Source organism: Lonchura striata, chromosome 5, assembly GCF_046129695.1.
Source record: "Lonchura striata isolate bLonStr1 chromosome 5, bLonStr1.mat, whole genome shotgun sequence".
NCBI lineage: Eukaryota > Metazoa > Chordata > Aves > Passeriformes > Estrildidae > Lonchura > Lonchura striata.
Genome location: NC_134607.1, coordinates 70,434,900 through 70,454,588, shown reverse-complemented (window position 1 = coordinate 70,454,588; position 19,689 = coordinate 70,434,900). Strand labels below are relative to the sequence as shown.

Below are 19,689 nucleotides of genomic sequence, written 5' to 3'. Positions count from 1 at the left end.
AACTTGGGCATCTTTAACTCGGGCATCTTCCCAAAACAAATATTGGTGCTACTCTGTCACATGGACCCATGCCAGAAACTCCTTCCCTCTGGAGCCATCAGTGCTGGCACACCAAGCTTTCACCCTCCCCATCACTGTGGCCTTCACCTTCTCTTGCTATGCCCACCCTCAGGTGACTTTTTTTTCCTCTGTTTGCCTGTACAGCCTCTTGCCATCCCGTGGGAAGAGGCTTCTCACTGTCCAGATGGCCTGGGCTGCAAGTGGGCTCATTTGGGCTGGCACCCTCACCCCTGGGCCAGTCTGGAGTGCTCTCAAAGGAAGGCTGTGCCCTTGTGCCCTCCTGACTCCATCATTTCCTTAGTTTGCCTCACAATTTTCTGGACTCCCACAGGCTCAGCCTTTCATCTCCACCTTATTTGTGTTCTCTGAGAGGATCTTGGAGTTTTTGCTTGTATTTCCTTGTAGTGTGAGTTGCTGGTTAGTGCAGGGTTCTGAATGGATGTGAGACTGATCCAGAAGGACAGCAGAAAGGCTTTGGCTGCGACCCACATTGTCCAGAAAATGCTGTTATTACCTGCCATCCAAGGGCAGCCTTTGAATTGCCTTGTGGATGGATGGGATCAGCCAGCCCTGGGCTGGGAATGGCAAAACAGAGATGGAGAAAGGACAGAAAATGCCTGTTCCCTCTCCATCAGCTCTGAGATATGACTTTCTTACCTGCCACTTGTCAGGTGAATCACTTCTGTCTGTAGCAGATCTGGATCAGCCACTCTGGGAGCTTTGGGAAAGCCCAGGTTTGCTCCAGTGAAGAGCTCCAGCTTAGTCATAAAGCAGGAGTATTTATGATTATGGCACTGATCTTAATCACAGAGGGTTCATGATGCCCCCAGATGATTTGTAGAAGAAATGCTTCACCTTGGTGTGTAATTTCCCTTTACAGCAGGTTCCTGAAAGCCAGACCCGCTCACTTGAAATATACTGAGTGACTTCTTGCTTTAGAAAGGGGATCTGATATTGTTGTTACTGAGGCAGGAAGGGAAAGCACGAGGGAAAAAAGGACATTTTAATACTGGAGTGGATTGTTGTTGCTGCTGTTGTTGTTTTTCCCAAAGAGCTGATGGCAAAGTGGAGAGAACTAATTTCAGAGATAGAAGGGAGTGGACTTCTGGGGATTTTTCTTTGTCATCCTGTCTCTGCTTTTGACATCTGCTGCTGACCAGAGCTAAACTCAGAGTGCAGGCTCAGAGTCTGAGCACAAAGCATTGCATTGCAGGTTCCCACTCTGAGATCAGCCCTTACCTGACAGTCCCCAAGCAAGAGAGCTCAGCCACTTCTTCTGCAAGTGGGCAAGGCAGTCAACAAGAACTGGAGGGAAACTGAGGCAGGAGGTGTAAAACAATGGATTTGAGGGGCTCCAGTGTGACAGGGGCTGTAGAAACAACACCTGTCTCCTGATATCAATTACCCAATGCTGATTGCCTCTTCTGTCTTGTCTCCATTCAGACCTGCTCTGATCCAGGGAGAAGTGTTCATGTCAGTGTTTCTGTATAAGGAAGGGATGCTGGGATAGCCTGCTTGAGTTGATGGGATAAAGGAATAAATCTCTTATTTGTGCCTTTTTCTCTATGATGAACATTATCTTGTTCCAGGCCTTGAAAGGATTTTAGCTTTGTGTAGGGGAAAAAAGAGGAGGGAAAATGACACAAGCCAAAAGCAAGCCTAGATAACAAATCTGTTATTCACCAGGTTTAACAGATACATAATAATTTAATTACCTTGAAGGAGGTTTTCATCTTTCCCTGCTCAGCCAACATGTGCGTGCATGTGTTTTTCTTTCTCCCCCAAACAAGCCTTTCATTAAAAGGATTTTCATCTGTGCCTAAAAAGGGAAGAGAAGAAAAGATCTCACACCGAGGTGTTTTATGTTGAGTTGTACGTGCTAATGACAGCAAAGCCCACCTAAAAGGAACAACTGTTCCAAATATTCGTTTGTCAGGAGTGATGGGGAGCCCTGGCAAGCAGCTGCTGAGGAGCAGAGCATGGCTTTGCCCCTGCCTTGGGCCACATCAAGAGATGTCCTGGTGGCCTCTGCACTGGTTTAGCTCTGCCTGGCTGCTGGTCCTTCTTGGGAAGGTGTTTGTTGGGAAAAAGGGGTGGAAGGAAGAGGGGGAAAAGAAGGTGGAGGGTGATGATGCTTGAACTGACAGGAATCTAAGAGGCATTTGGATAACGTCCTTTATAACAGGCTTTAAATTTTTGTAAAGTCCTGAAGTGGTCAGGAAGTTGGGCAGGATGGTGGTTGTAGGTCCCTTTGAACCGACAATACAATATTTTATTCTGTTCTGCTCTATTAGGTCCATTTGAACTGAAAACTATTCTATTCTATTCTATTCTATTCTATTCTATTCTATTCTATTCTATTCTATTCTATTCTATTCCATTCCATTCCATTCCATTCCATTCCATTCCATTCCATTCCATTCCTATCCCATCCCAATTTATTTGTTTCATGTCCATGTGTCCTCATCATAGACTTCGTAGTAAACTCAGCAGTTCCATCCTCATCCTGCTGCTCCATCTCACAGTCAGAGGGGACTTTGCCCCAAGGCCTCCAAAACCCAGGCAGGTTTCCAGGCCCTTCAAATGTCTTGGTTTTGCCCTTTTTCCAAGGTGCAGAAGGAAGTCACAGCACCCACCTGCTCCCAAAATGCACCCCAGTGACCTGGGTGGCTGCACTGGGGAGGGGACAGAGGACCTGCTGGGCCATCGGGTGAGCGTGGCCAGCTCCTTGCTCCCTTGCATCAAAAACCCTTCTGGTGATGCATCTTCAGCCGTTGCTGTGGCAACTGCTGGGTTTTCATCCCTCTCCTCTTTCCAGCTTCCCTTAACCCATCTAGAGAGGCGAGTGCTGGAAGCCTCAGCACGGGGAAAACCCAGCCCTGCTCAGATGAATGTGCCTCTCCTTTCTCAGGGGCTGCAACGACAGCTCCAGCCAGGCCAATCCCAGAGCTCCAAACCCTTTCCTGGCTTGGCAATTATGCCTTCATTTATCCTGGCACCTGTCTGTCATTAAGGGGAGGGTGTGAGGTGGAGTTTCTATGGCAACTGGAGGCAGCTTGCTGGGCAAGGCAGGGGTGATGCCTTGAGAAGGCTGACCTAGAACAGAGGCTGGGCAGAGTTAAAGAATAAAGCAGGGATTTATTAAAACTATCTCCTCCATGGATCCACCTTGGGCAGCACCAGAGCCCAGCCAGGGCTGCACCCAAGATGACCCAAAATGGTCCCAAAATGAACCCAAGATGAACCAAAATGGTCCCAAAATGAACCCAAGATGACCCAAAATGGTCCCAAAATGCACGAGCGCTCCCGGGGCTCTCCCTGGGATCAGTTCTGCTCCTTTGGCACCTTGGAGTTCATTCCCATTCCAGCTCCAGCCCATCAGTCCCACCCTGCTTGTTTTTCTCTCTCCAGCCCACGGTGTTTGTGCTCCTGGGCTGAGGTTTGGATCATTTGTCCTTGGTGCCCAGCTGGAGCAGGAATTGTTTTGTGTCCCTGCTCTGTGCACAGAGCTCACCATCCCATCATGTGAAGCTCAGACCCACACACTAAAGCAGCACAGAATCTGAAAAATATAAAAGCTAAACCCTGAGACATCAAGGGCACTGGCAGCTACCCCATGCAGATAGGATCTGCACACATTTCGTGGCACCTGCAGTACAGGGGGTTGGCGTTTAGCATTTATTTCACTCCTAGAAGGGTTTCCAAGGACGTGTGATGGAGTTGGTCTGCTCTGCATCATGTCCAGGGAAGGTAGGGGTAATCCAGGAGGAGGCTGCAGCTGATGGCTTGGATCCAGCTGTGCCTTGGGACATTTGACATTTCAGGCTGTGGCATTTCAGCCCCCATCCATCATCACAGCACTTTCCCAGAAAAGGAGATGTGTCCTGTAGTGGGTACATCCTCTTCAGAGGGGGTGCTTCAGATAATGATGAGAGGAAATTAAATACAGAAAATGGAGGCTGGACAAAAAGCTCCCCTTTGTTCAGGGAGTCTTGTTAGAGCATGAAAATGCTGCTCAGAGCCAGCGTCAGAGGCACAGATTTGATTTCAGCAGATGAGAGTTGTATTTCTGACTCTGAGCTGGCTTGGACATATTCACCTTTCCGTGCCCCTGATTCCCTCACACCTTCTGATTTGGGCAAGCACTTCCAGCTAATAGGTGCTTGTACCATCTTTAGTTCCTGGAGCTGTGCTCTCACAGTGGGGGATGCTCATAGAAGCCTTTGAGCACGTACAAACAAATTCGATCATTTGCTGTTTGCCAGTCATGGTGACTTGTGCTGAGGTGAAGAAGAAGAAAAGTATGAAGAGGCTTCTTCTGTTATTTTTGGGTATCTTTTGCCATCTCTGAGCCTTTCTGTCCTGCAGTCAGCCAGCTGGCAGGGGAAAAGGCTGGTAACTTGTTCCGTTTCTGCAGTAACTTTCAGCAGAATTTCAGAGATGTATTAATTCTTAGAATCATAGACTGGTTTGGGTTGGGAAGGACCTTAAAGATAATCTCATTCCAATGCCCTGCCATGGGCAGGGACACCTCCCACTATCCCAGGTTGCTCCAAGCCCCATCCAGCCTGGCCTTGGACAGGGTTGTGGCACCCACAGCTTCTCTGGGCAACCTGTGCCAGGGCCTCATCATCCACAGAATAAATAATTCATTCTTAATATATATCTCATATATCTAGTATTCAATCTATTTCTGATCATTATGGTGGTGGATCTTCAGGAAATCTGTCCTGCTGCACAACAGCTGCATCCTTCCTCCTCTCACCAACCAAACCACCACAGGATCTGAGAAATGATGGGAAAGGGCTTTTCTGAGAGCAGTACATCCTACCTTAATGCACATCTTGTTTTCTTAGAGCTCAGCCTCACCTTATGAGTGACTAATCAAGGACCTGCTCGTGTGATTTCAAGGAGCAACTCAGGGAGCTTGGTTGGAACGAGAGATACAAGAAACATCTGACACTCAGTACTGTGTCCCCACTGTTTTTCATAACAGTTGGGCTGCTCATCTTTGTCGTGCAGGATTATCTATCCCACAGGACAGAGTGATCTCAGAATGCAGCAGGGTAATGTTCATCTGTTCCCGCCAACACAGCATCCTTGAAAAAACACTGGCAAGAGCTTATGTTGTTTTGAAAGCCTAGCTCTGTGCAGTGCTATTGTAATGCCTCAAGTGGCTACGGGGTTTCCTGGCTCTCTGGATATCTGTCAGGATGGCTGGGATCCCTGTGGCACCCTGCAGTCTGAGGGAGGAAGGACAATTCCCCATTCAGACAGCCCAGGGTGATGTCTTGGCTTGGAAGAATTTGCTTTTCTCCATTGTAGCATCAGCTGCATTCACTGCTTTGGGGGCTGGCCAAGGAGGAACACTCAGGATGTTGAGGCTGCAGATAAGAGGTGAGGCTGGAATGTGTCTCCTGCCTCCGTTGGGACATCTCCAGGAGCCCACACCCTCCTTCCCTGTCTGCTCTTTGAGCGTGAGTCCATTTGCTCTGGTTTGGGTGTTATCTCATGCTGCCATGGATCTTGGGTGGGAGGGGATGATAAGAGCTGTGATATCCTGGTCCTGACCTTCCCACTGTGGAAGCCAAGCTATGTTGATTCCCTGGGCTTCCATCCTGGTTTCTAAAGGAAGTGGGTTTGCATCAACGTGACCTCTGTGCAACCTCTGGCCCATCTGTTCCTCTGTCTCCTCCATCCACTGCCAAACTCACTGACCATTCTGGGCCTCCTTGGGCCAAAGTTTGGAGCTCTCAAAGTCCCAGAGAGTCTGGAGTTCTCAGGTTCTTACTGACTCTGTAAAAATTCACAGCTTTAGAGGAGAAATAGGTTTTCAAGCCTCTTAGGAAGAAAGCTCTACAGCTTGGGCTCAACCCTCGTTAGACCCCAGAAATCCTCATGGGAGAGTGTTGTCATGGGAATGTCTCCCACTTCTGAGGAATTCTTGGTTGGATAATGTCCCTTATGTATGCCAAACACATTTCTTGACACTGGTTAATAATGAACTTCATTGAGGAGTGACAGGTCAATGTCATTATTGTAGAATCAGAGTGATTTGGGTTGGAAGGGACCTTAAACATCATCTATTTCCAACCCCTTTGCCATGGGCAGGAACATACATGGATGTTCTTGTGGCCTTCTGGTAGAACTCCTTATAGAAGGACAGAAAGCTGGCTGGGAAGGGTGCAGATTCATATAAGCATAATTAGAGAAGGAATTAATTACTGTTTAAAGAGCTGCCTGTGCTCTGCTCCATTCCTTCCACATCTTTGCACAATCCAGTTTTCCTCTGTGAGTTGTTTGGAAGAACTCTCTTACTAAACGCGGGTTTTCCTTTAACAAAAGACAGATTGCCATGTAAATACATGGCTTTCTTGTCTCTGACACACACACCACCTCCCTCAATGCACATATTCATATTATTTATGATTTCCAAGCTCAGGAAGCATCAGGACTGTGGTTGCTCACATGTCCCCAGTAGCCTCTTTCCAGTGAGCAGATGGACCTCATGACAAAACCATCGACTATTTTTGTCACTAGTCCACTCCCCTAATCCGGTGACCAGAAGGCTCCTGCTCTCTGGATCATTACTTCTCCTTCTGAGAGTGTGTCAAAGCAGCAAAGGGCTGAAAGAAAGCTAATGTTGTGTCTCTATTTAAAAGGGATAAATGTGGCGCTTGGATAATTATGGCAGCCTGACCTTGATCCTCATGAAATAATGGACCAGCTAAGAAAGACTCTATTAATAAAGAATTAAAGGAGGGTAAAATCATTAATGTTCATCAGCAGTGATGTGTGGACTGACTTCAGAGGCAGAACAGTCCTGGGTTAGGATCAAGCTCTGAACAGACCTGGGTCATTTCCCAGCACTGCCTGCATGGCCTTGGGGGAATCACTTTGCTCCCAATCACCAGGGGTGGGCAGTGAGCCATGGCAGGGAAGGTTGGTTATCTTCATTTAGATCCTGCTTTCGAGCAGCCACTCTCTGGTGATCAGCATCACTCATCACTCCCCAGCCTTCACAACACCGAGGCCAAGGATCCAGGGCAGCTGAGCTGATGATCTCCTGTCCATCAGTGAGGAGGCTCTGCAAGAGGTCTCCAAGAGAAACTTTGGATGTCCCATCCCTGGAAGTGTCCAAAGCCAGGCTGAAGCAACCTGGGATAGTGGAAGGTGTCCCTGCCCATGGCAGGGGTGGAACTGGATGATCTTCAATGTCCCTTCCAACCCAGCCCATTTTATGACCTCCTGGTCTCCCTCCAGCTGTGGCATCTGTGTTCTAATCTGTGCAATGAAATCACAGAATCTCAGAATAATGAGGTTGGAAGAGACCTCTAAGATCATCAAGTCCAACCTATTCCCTAACATCACAACTAGACTATAGCACCAAGTGCCAAGTCCAGTCTTTTTTTAAACACATCCAGAGATGGTGATTCCACCACCTCCCTAGGAAGACAATTCCAGTATTTTATTATTCTTTCAGTGAAAAATTTTTTTCTAATATCCAACCTAAACTTTCCCTGATGTAGCTTGAGACTGCGTCCTCTTGTTGAAATGTGCAGCTGCCAAAGTGCACAGAGCTAAAACAGGGCCAAATCTTTTCCTTAGCCCAGCCACCAGCCTCCAGGCCAACCCCCTTTTGCCAGGCACCAGAACCCCTTGAAATGCCTGACAAAGAGAGCTGGAATTTGCTCCTGAGTGTGTGGCAGATTCTTAACTAGAAAGGAGCCACCAGAAGTGACAGAGATGCAGGGACTCAATTATTCCTTTGTTGTCTCTGCAGATGTTTACACTTCCCATAAATCCTGTTGCTTTCTCCTCATCAGCTGCCTTTAAAGTTCGGAGCATTTTCCTCATGTATTATTACTTTTGCTGTGCCAATAAATAAGCACACCATCAATCAAACTAACAACACTGTAAACTTAGGAAGTGCAGATAAAATATATGGTGCATTAAAAAATTCGTTGACCGGGTGAGCTTTTTTCGGAGCTGGTTTGATTGCTGCTGGTGCCGATGTAAATTTGGGGGAAGTATATCCAGAAATTTATGGAGCTTGGATTCCTGCCTACAAGGCATTGACCTGATTCCACTTTATAACATAATAACATTCCCCAGCACCGTTTGTGTAAATTTTAAATATAATTTTTACGACGTTAAGAATTAGTGGTATAATAATGTAAACATGGCGTGGACTGTAACTCACCCCTTCTCCTCCTGCACTGGGGATGGAGAGCTCCTTGCTGCTTCATTCTCCAGATGATCCAGGATCTGGGAAGCTGTGCAGGAGTTTAAAAGGAACCAGCTTGGCAGCCCTGGAGCCCTGGGTTTGCAGCAGTACAGGGGGTGACCCCGTGTGACTGTGCAGAGGTGTGAGAGACAACTTCAGGAAACAAATTCCAGGCAGTCCTTGCTGCCTCTCATTTGTAAACTTACTTTTTTCCTGTGTTTTAGCCAGGTGAAATCTGATTTCTCCAAAGTCACTGGAAGGTTAAGGGTTTTTTGCCTCTCTTTTGCCTGTTTTCCCTCTCCTTTTTCTCATTCCTTGCTTTCCTTTTCTTTTGCCTTCCTTGGTCTGTTTTCATTTTGATGTTATTTTTTTTTAAATCTACTTTAATTTACAGAGCATCCAGATGCTGTGGTCTAGATATCTCTATAAAAAACCCAATCCCTGCCTCTCAACTCTTACCCTCTTGACTTGATTACAGCAGAGTGGGTGGGTAAAAGCCAGAGGGAACACAGAGAAAACAGAACATTGCAGCTCGGCAGAGCAGATGAACAAAAGATGGATTTATTTACGTAATATCTGAGTAAATAACATTCTGAGTTTCATTCCCCAAAGGGCCTGAGTGAGTCAATCTTGGTCACTGCTTAGATTCACTGTGTGGTCATTCTTTTTTCAGGCAGGATGCCTTGGATAAGCCACAAAGATGGTTGCACAAAGATGAGGGATATTGAAAGTCTTAAAAAAAAAACCCTGTAAAGTTGAGGATAAAGAAATGGATTTTAATGGCAGAAGAAAAGAGGAACTGGATGCTTTGAGTCATGATGGAATTAGTGCTGGAATGAAGTAAAGAAGGAGCAATGAAGGAATTAGTGGTCTGTTCCTGAATGGAGGTGACTTCTACTCTTCTGGGAAAGGGAAGGTGAAAACCCATTGCCAAGGGTGGAGTTTACCTGGGCAGTGGTGCCCCCAGTGCCCTCAGCCCTAGGTGAGCTTTACTTTCCTTCCACAGAAAGTGGAGATCTAGCTAATGCTGCCAGGGATCATGAGGGAGGAGGATGAAGGAAAAGCTGGAAAGGTTCTTCTGCCCTCTGGGGTTTTTATTGGTCTTACATCAGCCAGAATTATTGATTATGCCTCACTTTCTTGTGCTGAGTAGCTGCAGGGAGCCTTAGTGCTGGTGTTCCATGCATGGTAGAACCACTGAACCCTGTGCAATATCCCAAGGCTGTGAAACATCCTTACATGGCTTTTCCTAGGAGAGAAACTCGGGGTATTTGATCAGTCTCCAGCCTATACTGGGGAAAGCACAGTGAAACCTCCATGGGATCATAACTCTGGAGGTATGAAGCACCCCAAAGAAACCAAAATAATTATTTCAGAGCTAAGACCACATGGCCTCAGAGAAGCCTCCTCGTCCTCTTCAGCAGCATCCTCACAATGGCTCTCACTGGAGACCAGCTTGGGCTCAGTTCTGATGGAAGCCATAATACACATGTGAGAGAAAAGGTCCTCATATTTCTGAGACTTTTATTATTCCTGCAAGCCACAACAAAACACATTTTCAGGCACTCTATGAGGAGTTATAAATAAAGAAAATTAAACTACCATCGACCCAATGAGTACAGCTCATTTCGTGCAGTGTTTTCACTGCAAAAGCTCTCTGACTTGGTAATTGGCAAAATTTTGGTGATGTGAGGTGTGCATCACTGCTGATACCAGTAATTGGCAAGGGTGAAGGATATTATTTTAAATGGACTGACTCATTTGAAAGCATTCAAGAACTGGAATGGAGCTACACACACAGAATGAATCAACAATGATTCTCTGGATTGAGAACCAGCTCCCCTTAGAGTCAGGCAAAAGATTTAATTTATTATATACCAAAGGAAAAAGGGGATGGGATTTTGCCTGTCCCTGGTGCAGTTTTTGTCAGTCTACGATTTTATTTCCCTTACATCCTGTGAAAGCTGTATTTTTCCAACCTGGGTGATGTCCACAGCAAAGGAGAAGGGTGAAAAGAAAGTGTCTCCACTGAAAATGTCCAAAATAACTCTTTCTCACAAAGCCTTCTGCTTGGCTCTACTCAGGTCAGCTTGATGTTTTACCCTCAAAAATACAAACCTGGCCAGGCACCCAAAGCTTGACACAGGCTGCAAAATGAGTTCTGTGTTTGAATCTGAACCCAGAGCCTGGTCCAAGCTCTGAGGTTTTATGCAGTACATCACCCAATGAAATTGCCTTTTCCCCTCCCCGTTTCAATTAGAAAGAACATTAGGTCAATCAGATAAAGCCACATTGGGAGGATTTCCTCTTTATGGCGCTTGCCTCTTCAATTATCTATAATGAACTTCCTCACAGCACTGCAAAGCTTTTTATATGCAAACGAACCCTGTTTTGGGGCTGCCTCAATCAGGGCTTGTTAATGAACTTGAAACAAGTGTTATCGGAAAGGTTACAGCACCAGTGGTGGAGGGGGACAGGATAAAGGCACACAAGAAAGACCAGGCTGAAGAGCTGGGATTGGCCTGCAGGTAACAGAGTGGACTATCTCCAGCCTCCATGCCACAGCCCCCATCAGAGGCTTTTCTCTGTGACACATATCAAGTGAGGAGCCCGCTCCCGGGAAACGGCTGCTCGGCGGCAGATAGGGCTTCCCCACCCTCCTGCCCCACTGATTCCCTGTGCCAGTGCATCTCTCTCTCAACCCCTGGAGCTGGGGAGGAAAAAAAAACCAAGGAAAAGCTGCTGCCAGTGTCGTTCCTTGTGCCAGGAAAAAGAGAAGGAGCTGAGGCAGAGGCCCCAGGACATGTTGTGTGGGTGATGGGGAAGGGTCAAGGGTGTTGAAGGTACCCAAATGGTGTTTGCATGTGGTATCTGCTGGTGTGATCAGTACTGAAAACTGTCTAATATAGCCTAGATCACCTCCTTCTTCTGCCCTCTGGGGTTTTTATTGGTCTTGAATCAGCCAGAATTATAGATTATGCCTAACTTTCTTGTGCTGAGCAGGGAGCCTTAATGCTGGTGTGTCATGGTATGGTAGAACCATTGAACTCAAGCTTGGGAAGACTTTCCAGATGATTAAGCCCTGCTCTTTTATCAAGAAAAATGCTTCAGTGCCGCTTTACCCATTGTGTTTCAGCATTAGGAGCTCCCTGGAGAGGCTCCATCACAGAACAGAGCAGCAGCGAGGGCAGGGAGTGCTGGAACAGGGTGTAGCTCCTCAATCCTCCACCCCCAAGAGTGCAGAGGGTGACAGTGATAAAGCTCATCCCTGCATTGCAGTACCCCATGGGTTTTCCACCTCCAGCCCTCCCTCCTTCCAGCCAGCTCAATGGGATGGCCTGTTAGGCCTTGGCAGCACACATCAAGCCAGGCCTTGTGTCAGATTATTTTAGGCAAAGAGCCACTGGATCCAAGGTGGTTCAGCTCCACCCAGCTCCAGTGGCCGTGCGTGGCTGTCCTGGTTCTGGTGCCAGCCTGGGCAAGGCCAGTTGAAGCCCATCACTGGCTCTCAGTTACTTCCACCATGAGCATCACCCTGTAAGTGGGGATGAAAAATCATCCGTCAGGCTCCTCAGTCTGGCACCCCCTTAGGACAGACCCCCAGATCCTCTTTGGGACTGAGGAAGGTTCTGGACTTCACTGCAGGGATGCATGAGGTGGTTACTGGATTTTCTGCCTGCCCCTGGCCAGGGATGAGCTCACACCCTCCATGTGATGATTGTTGGCTCTTGTAATTCTGTCCCTGCCTGGTGGAACTACAGGTGTCACACATCTCATCCATTGCTTTATCCCACTCAGCTCTTTGCCTCAGTAAGATGCTCCCACCTTCTACTCTGAAAAGATCCCAGGCTCTCAATGAGCCATAAATTCTACTTTTGAACCCTTCAGTCCCTTTCCCTACTTTTCTGCCCCAAATCAGTAATTTTCCTCCTGCCCTCACCTCCAATTCCCTGTCTCTACTAGAACCACCTGGACCTGTCTTTGATTTTGGACAGGACAGGCAAAGGCTGCAGTAATTTCCTAAAGAGCTGATATTGCCCCAGAACCCATGGAAGGGACATCTTGCAGTTATCTGACTGTGCTGTGAAGAACCAGAGCATGGCCGCTCTGACTAATTAAGCTGTGCTAATTAATGAAACTTTAAATGCAGCCACCTGCTAGGTAGCTTTGGGTGCTCAGAACTCACCTGTGTGAGGGACCCATGAAGAGGAACCACATTAACAACAGCCACTTGGCATTTCTCCTTTCGTGAGCCAGTGGAAAGCTTTCCCAAGGGATCTCCATGCTTTTTGTGACAGTTGTTTCTTGGCAGCTGGGTCTTGAGCTCTGTAATGAATATTTTTTCCTCTTCTGAGCCAAAATAAATTCTCTTTTTAGCAGCCCTGACTCCATAGTTTCCAACAGGTCTTGCTGGAGCTGTGCCTTTTTTACAGTGGTGTGTTGGCTGTTGGGAACTGAAGAATTGTGCTCAGCTTTTTGCTTTATTCACTTTTATCATGGCATTGTGACTGGGTTAAATCTGTGGAGAGAACATGATTGCTTTTCTATTACCTGAATAAACAGAGCAGGTATGAAAAAGCACCAGAGATGGCCTCCCTGAGTCCTGGAGGCTGAAATAAGCCAGGGAGATAGGAAAGGAAAGGTCTGTGAAAGCAATCCTTCCTCACCTGTTTATCTGAACCTTCCCAGGGATGCTCCTTGAATAGCTCTGTAAGAACCATTCTAAGAAACCAAGGCCCAGGGAGCTGCCAAGGCTTTGTAATCAGGCGAACTGAGAAGGTTGGGAAGCACCACGAGACTTTTCCTGAGGCTGGGAAATGCAGGTGCTGACTTGGTGAGGTGTCTGCTCTCTCCCCAGGACTGTCCCCAGCTGCTGCAGGCCGAGAAGCTCCTGGTGCCCGTGGAGGTGATCAAACCCATCACGCTGAAGGCCAAGAACCTGCCCCAGCCACAGTCGGGCCAGCGGGGCTACGAGTGCATCCTCAACATCCAGGGCAGCGAGCAGAGGGTGCCAGCCCTGAGGTTCAACAGCTCCAGCGTGCAGTGCCAGAACACCTCGGTGAGCTGCAAGGGACACACGTGCCCACAGCACTGTCCCCAGGGCATCTGGGGTGGTGTCACAGCCTTTCTTACCTAAAATGTTTGCTCTGGAGGAAAGAAAGCTCAAGGGAGACTTTATTGCTCTCCAGAACCACCTGGAGGTTGTGGTGATGTTGGGGTCTGGCTTTTCTCCCAGGCAGCCACTGACAGGACAAGGGGAAATGGCCTCAAGTTGTGCCAGAGGAGGTTCAAGTTGGATATTAAGATAAATTTCTTCATTGGAAGAGTGGTTAAACATTGAAATAGGGTGAAGGTAGGGGTGGAGTAACCACCCCTGGAAGAGTTCAAACGAGGTGTGGATTTCACAGTATGGTCTAGTGGACATGGGGGTGTTCAGTCAAAGGTTGGACTTGATGACCTTGGAGGCCTTTTCCAGCTTTCATGATTCTGTGGTTGTAAACACAGGCAGGAAAAGGTTGGCTGGTAGCTTGAAAATGCCCTTTTTTCTCCTTGGGCTGGCTGGTGCCACCACTCAGTTGTTGCTGCTGCCCCTGGATCCCGTCCTGAGGCTGGGCTGGAGCACCTCAGGCAGCAATATCAGCTTAACCTGCTCATATCCCCACAAAAAGGGGGTCCAGGAGGACAGGTGATGATGTCAATGTGAGAGTGAAGGTTATTTTGGGGGAGTTTGATGATAAAACACCATATAAACAGTCTGACACGTGCCAGCATGTAATGGGTCAGAAAAAGGGTGAGAAGACAGAATGCCAGAATGGGTTGGGTTGAAAGGGACCTTGAAGATCACCCAGTTCCAAGCCCCTGCATGGGCAGGGACACCTTGCACCGCACCAGGTTGCACCAAATCCCATCCAAATCCTGGCTTTTGGCTGAGTCAAACCTTCCTCCAGCCCTCACATGCCCTTTGAGCATCCTCTCTGCCCACCTCCACTTCCCCAGCTGAAGTGCAGGACCTGCGACTCTCCTTGCAAGGAACCTGTGTGACTCATGACAGTGCTGCCACCACAGTAAGGCCACTTTTGGGGACAAACCCAGTCACCTGCCAGCAGCCAGGAGCTGTGCCCACGTGCAGTGGAGATTTTCCAGAGGTTTCTCCACCAGATCCATGTCTCCAGGAATATGCATTGAGTCGTTTACATTGCTGCTACTGTGAGATGATTTATTAGTCAAAGAGCTAATTACAGGCTTTAGCCACTTCACTGCAGCTCTGCCACTCCACGCTGGGCAGTGCTTGTCACAACATATTCTGCTGCATTAAGCAGGGCTGAAGACTACAGGCAGTTCACACATTTTACATCTGTTGCAAACAAGCAACTTCCCAGCCGATGCTCTTTTACTTGTTCCTTTGTCTCCCTCCCTCCCTCCCATCTCTCCCTGATTTTCATTACTGGTTAATGACCTGTGAGCATTCAGCTTTCAGGTTAAAAATGGACAGATTGGGAAGTTAAGAGGGTATGCACATTTCCTTTAAAGTATTATTTTGAAATGGTGGAAGCTAAGGGGGAATTGTATGGTTGTGGGCAGAGATTATACCAGTCCAAAGAGTCTTAGCAGGCAAGACAGACCTTTAATGACCCTTTAGAGCCACCAATTCTCTGATACACGTAGGCATTCCAATGAATTATCTCATTTAAGGGACATTTTAAGCATAGTTGGGCTGAGTAGGAAAGCAACTTCAGCCAGCCCCAGCATCCCACTTTGCAGAACCCAATAAAAGACTGGTTTTGACAGGTAATGGTGATTATTCCCACACTACCTGCCTGCTCCATGAAATTGCCAGTGCCTGGGACTGGAGGAGTGGGGTTTGATGAGTCCCCAGATGGATTTGCTCATAGGATGCCTGAGTGCTGTGGCTGCACCATTTTGACTTTAATGTGTGTTTTGCTAAGCCAGAACACTCAAGGCTCTGCCAGAGCTGCAGAGGGTGGCAGGGCTGAGCCTCAAGCTGGTGCCAAGGCACTCCATGACCTTACTGCTGAGTGCTGGCTGCAGGGTGCTTGTCCTGTGGTTTCTGGTGGCCCAGGTGGATCTCTTTCTTCCCCAGGGAGAAAGGCTCATTTGGGAACAAAATCAACTCTTTTCTATCCTGTTTCTGCTTCTTCTCTCCCTCTGCCTTCCCCTTTCCCTCTCCCTTACTTTCCTCCTTTTTCCTTCTTTTTGCTTCCCTTGTCTTTCCTTTCCTCCCCTTTCCTTCTCTTGTCTTTCCTTTCCACCCCTTTTCTTCCATTTCCTTTTAAAGGAGCTTTGACTCTCTGATTTGAAGTCTTTCTTCTTTCTTTTTCTTTTTTTTTCCCTGAGAAATGTTATTTCATTGTTGCTTGGAATTTGTCAGACACTGAGAGAAAGAGATGTGGAAGGGAGAGACAGACAAAAGAAAGCAGCATTCAGAAGGATACAAAAAGGCAGCAGAGAAGCCCTGGCTGTTTGAGCAGGTGGCAGAGGACACAGACAATAGGGAAGGAGTGCTGGAGATCTGTCTCCATCCTGATTATTTCCTTCCCTGCCAGAATTAGCATTCAGGCAGGAGCCCCTGCAACACAATGAGCCTCTGCTCTGGGGGTCACCTGGCTTTGGAAAGAGCTGTCTGAGCCTGTTTGCAAATCGAACCAACCCCCTCTGACAGAGATTTTTTTACTCAGCAGAGTTGCTGGAGGAGGCACTGAAAGTAGCACCTGCATTGCAGGCTTGGAGAAGGTCCAGGGGAGGGTGGGAGGATGTGCTGTGATGGTGTGTCCCTGAAGGGATGCTGTCCTGCCAGCTGATCCTTCTGTTGGTGCTGCATGCCAGACCAAGCAGTCAGTCCTGCCTTGTTTCCCAGCAGGAACCCCAAGATCTGCCCCCTCCCATCTCACACGAGGCACCCAGGAGCTCAAGTTTGCCTCTGGCAGAAAAACTTCTGCAAAACTCAGGATTTTTCCTACTTTCACATGGGATATAATCGGGGAAAGAGCCTTAACTTTTGCTCTACCTTTCCTGATCCCTCAAGATTTACACCAGGGATCAGAGCCAGCTTAAACACCTTTTCTAAGTGGCTCCAACTTCAGTTAAAGATGCTCTAAGGACCCCCAGGTGTGAGCAGTCTGTCTGTCAGTAATGCCACATCCAGCACTGATGATCCCTGGGTGCTCAGCCCAGCCAGGAGCCAGATCTGCCTCTATCCTTGTCTCTCCCAGAGATATTTCATTTGATAACAGCAATAAGTCTCTGCAGGCAGCACCATTCGGGACAATTATTGTTCTTGACAAGTGGTTTGAGTCTCTCAGCTCTGGGCTTTGTCCTCTGTCACACCACCCAAGGCACACAATTATCACTCAGAGGGACCCTTCCTGCCAATCCTTACTGCACGTGTGATAGCTCTGCCAACAGCCTGGACATGGAGGGATGGGAGGGGATGAAAAGCAGGGAACTAAGGAGACCTATAAATAAGTAAGTAAAAATGTCAGCAGGAAGGGCTGAAATTGCTGGTGTATCAGGGCAGAGTGCAATCTTCCCAGTGGGAAGCAATGGGAGCCCCAGCACTTGCTATCAGCCCAGAATTATCAGCTTTTGGTGTGAGGAAGAGGGAGATGGGGAGGGCTGACCCACCTGAGCATGCCATGATCAGTGCCATTACCTGCTCTGTGGGAACTCAAAATGTCCCTCAGACATTTTTGGCTGTTCCGGGCCCAGGTCAGAAACATTTGAGACCCTGGCAGGCAGCTGGAAACAGCTGGGATTTTGGGTTTGAACCATGGAATGATTTACCAACCTTGCAGGAAGAACAGGAAGTCACAAAAGTTTACATTTTAGAGTAGAAGGAGTCACAGAGTAGAGGGAAGAATTTTTGAGTGCTGTACAGAGAGGTTTTGGTTTTGTACGTGGGGGTCAGAGGTTTAAGATGGATTTGGGATTTGGGCCTGTCCTGTCCTCCCTCTTTCTCCTTCCTTACCTCCATGTTCTTGGTGACGTTGGCACTCACAGATTGGTTTAGAGTAGAAAATCACCATTTAATATAGGGAATAGGCATTGGGATAAACTGTAAACATGTAACACGTAATGTACCATATAAAAGATAGAAAATCACCATTTAATATAGGTAATAGGCATTGGGGAAACTGTAAACATGTAACATGTAATGTGCCATATAAAAGACAGAAAATCACCATTTAATATAGGTAATAGGCATTGGGATAAACTGTAACCATGTAACACGTAATGTCCCATATAAAAGACAGCAGCAGCCCTGGGTGGGAGAGAAGAAGCAGTCGGGGTCAGAGAGGATGTCAGGGTGTGTGTGTGCCTCTGCCTGAGCTGTGAGCAAACCACAGCAGCCCCAGAAGAAAATCTTTTAGATAACTTGCAATAAACTGCCTTGAGACCCAACAACAGAGACTGCTGAGCCTTTCTTGGGAAGCTCTGGTTGGAGGAGAGACTTTTCCACCACACTGAACCCCTGACCGAGGGTGGGCTTCGACACTGCTCCAGTGGCTGGTCCCACATCCTTGCTTGTTTCCTGCCCACCCTGCCTTGGCACAGCCTGGTTCCCACCAGCAAAATCCCTGCTGATGATTTTGTCCTGAATCCTTCCCAGCTCTGTGTGCTGTGAGACCTGAGGTGGTGCAGCTGAAAGCGCTGTGGGGCTTAGGGACAGCAGAACAAGTCACTTCTATTTGTCACATCATTGCACTTCAGCAAGAGATCTCCGTGGCATTTGACTCCATGGTGTGGCTCACAGTGAAGGGAGTGATAAAAAAAAAATCCAATAAAAAGCAGAGCTGAGAAAAACATGAGGAGCTATTCACAGAAATCCTGGAAAAACACAGTTGTGGGTGGCCAAAAGACAAGCACGGAGCTGTGAGTTGTAGAATCAAGGAATGGTTTGAGTTGGAAGGGATCTTAATGATCATCTAGTTCCAAACCTCCCACTGGGCATGTCACCCTTGTGCATCCACTTATCTAATTATTATTTATCTTCATTTAAATGGAAGAGAAACCCCAATAATCACATGGACTCTGTTGGCCTGGGTGATACCCAGTTATAAAAATTCAGTCCCAGATCTGGGAAGCAAAAGATTCAAGGAAACAGAATGACAGTGAGCAAGAAGTCTTCTGCCTTTTTGTGGCTGGAAAATTGAGGGAAAGGAAGATTAAATGGTTTCCACAGGATCATGCAAGGGGTTGGTGGCAGAGCCAAGTACAGGAATCAATCCCTGGATGTGAGCTCTAATCATAAAAGTGGTGTCAGATAAACCAACACTAAAATTCTGCAGAAGTTTCCCCACTACTGGACATGTTTGAGGTACGAAGGGGAAATACCATGAAACCACACTGGATTTATCATCCTAAGTGTGCTCAAGCCAAATTACCCAAGGGCAGGATGCTTCAGGTGGTCAGGCAGGGATATGGATTTGCACAAACTGTGGGAGTATCTGATGCTAATAGAGAGTTTAAAAGGCAAAATAAAGGATACTTGTGAGTTCCAAACATTGCTCTTGTGATTTACAGCAACTCCTCCTAGTAGCTTTTTGGCATTTCCTGAAGAGAGCCAGTCTGTGTTCCGGGCAGCACAGCCTTTCCTTCTCAGTCAGGTCCCCAAATTGCCCATAATTTTCTGCTTTGATGAGATTACTGTGATTAGAATGCAGACTGGTCAGACTTAGGGGTGAGATTTACATCTTCTGGGATGCCTTGCCTGTGTTGGAGGCAGCTGTGCTGGGAAAAGTGGCGAGACAAGCCCTGATGGTATGAGCACTTCCCAGGAGTGTCCGGGAAGCTCTGCTCTCCTGGAGATCGATGCTCCAGCCCTTTTTTCTCCCCTAAAACACATTTCCATCTTATTGTCATGGCTGAGTGAGTCCTTTTCAAAGACTCCTGTTGAGTTCAGTGGGCTTTGAAGAGGGGTCACGATGAGTGAGCAGCTCCTGTGGTCTGAGGAGGACGGAGCATTTCCTCGTGGTTCCTTTGCAAATCTCTCCTTTCGCTGCCGTGCAGCCCACACGGTGTCGGATGGGGTCGGGCAGGGGCAGTGTGAGCATCCTCATCCCAGCTGGCTTCATCCTCAGAGCTCTTCCATGGGATTTATCCCCTCACATCCCTTTCCAGGTCTGGATCAAGCCTGCTGGGTTAAAAAGTCTAATATGTGGTTGTCCCTGGTGCTGCAGACAGATCAGATCCAAAATCCCAGCTGAACTCCTGCTGCTGGCACTGGGATCTTTCATAGGAAGAAAGGCTCCAGGAGATTCCAGCTGCCTGTCCCTTGGCAGCCCTGCTAAATCCCAAAACACACATGAAGCTTTGTTAAGGCCCTTTCTAAGACTCATCTTCTGACTTCAGGATGACCAGTTACTCCGTATATATCCCATTTT

The 19,689-nt window shown here is 47.6% G+C and overlaps 1 protein-coding gene across 1 annotated transcript in view; it reads left to right on the top strand.

Moving 5' to 3' along the window:
• PLXNA4 (plexin A4) overlaps nucleotides 1-19,689 on the top strand; it is a 475,064-nt gene that overhangs the window by 363,564 nt on the left and 91,811 nt on the right. The window contains exon 10 of the mRNA XM_077783705.1: nucleotides 13,146-13,346. Coding sequence (XP_077639831.1) covers nucleotides 13,146-13,346 — 201 coding nt within the window. The remainder of the gene's footprint in view (nucleotides 1-13,145; nucleotides 13,347-19,689) is intronic.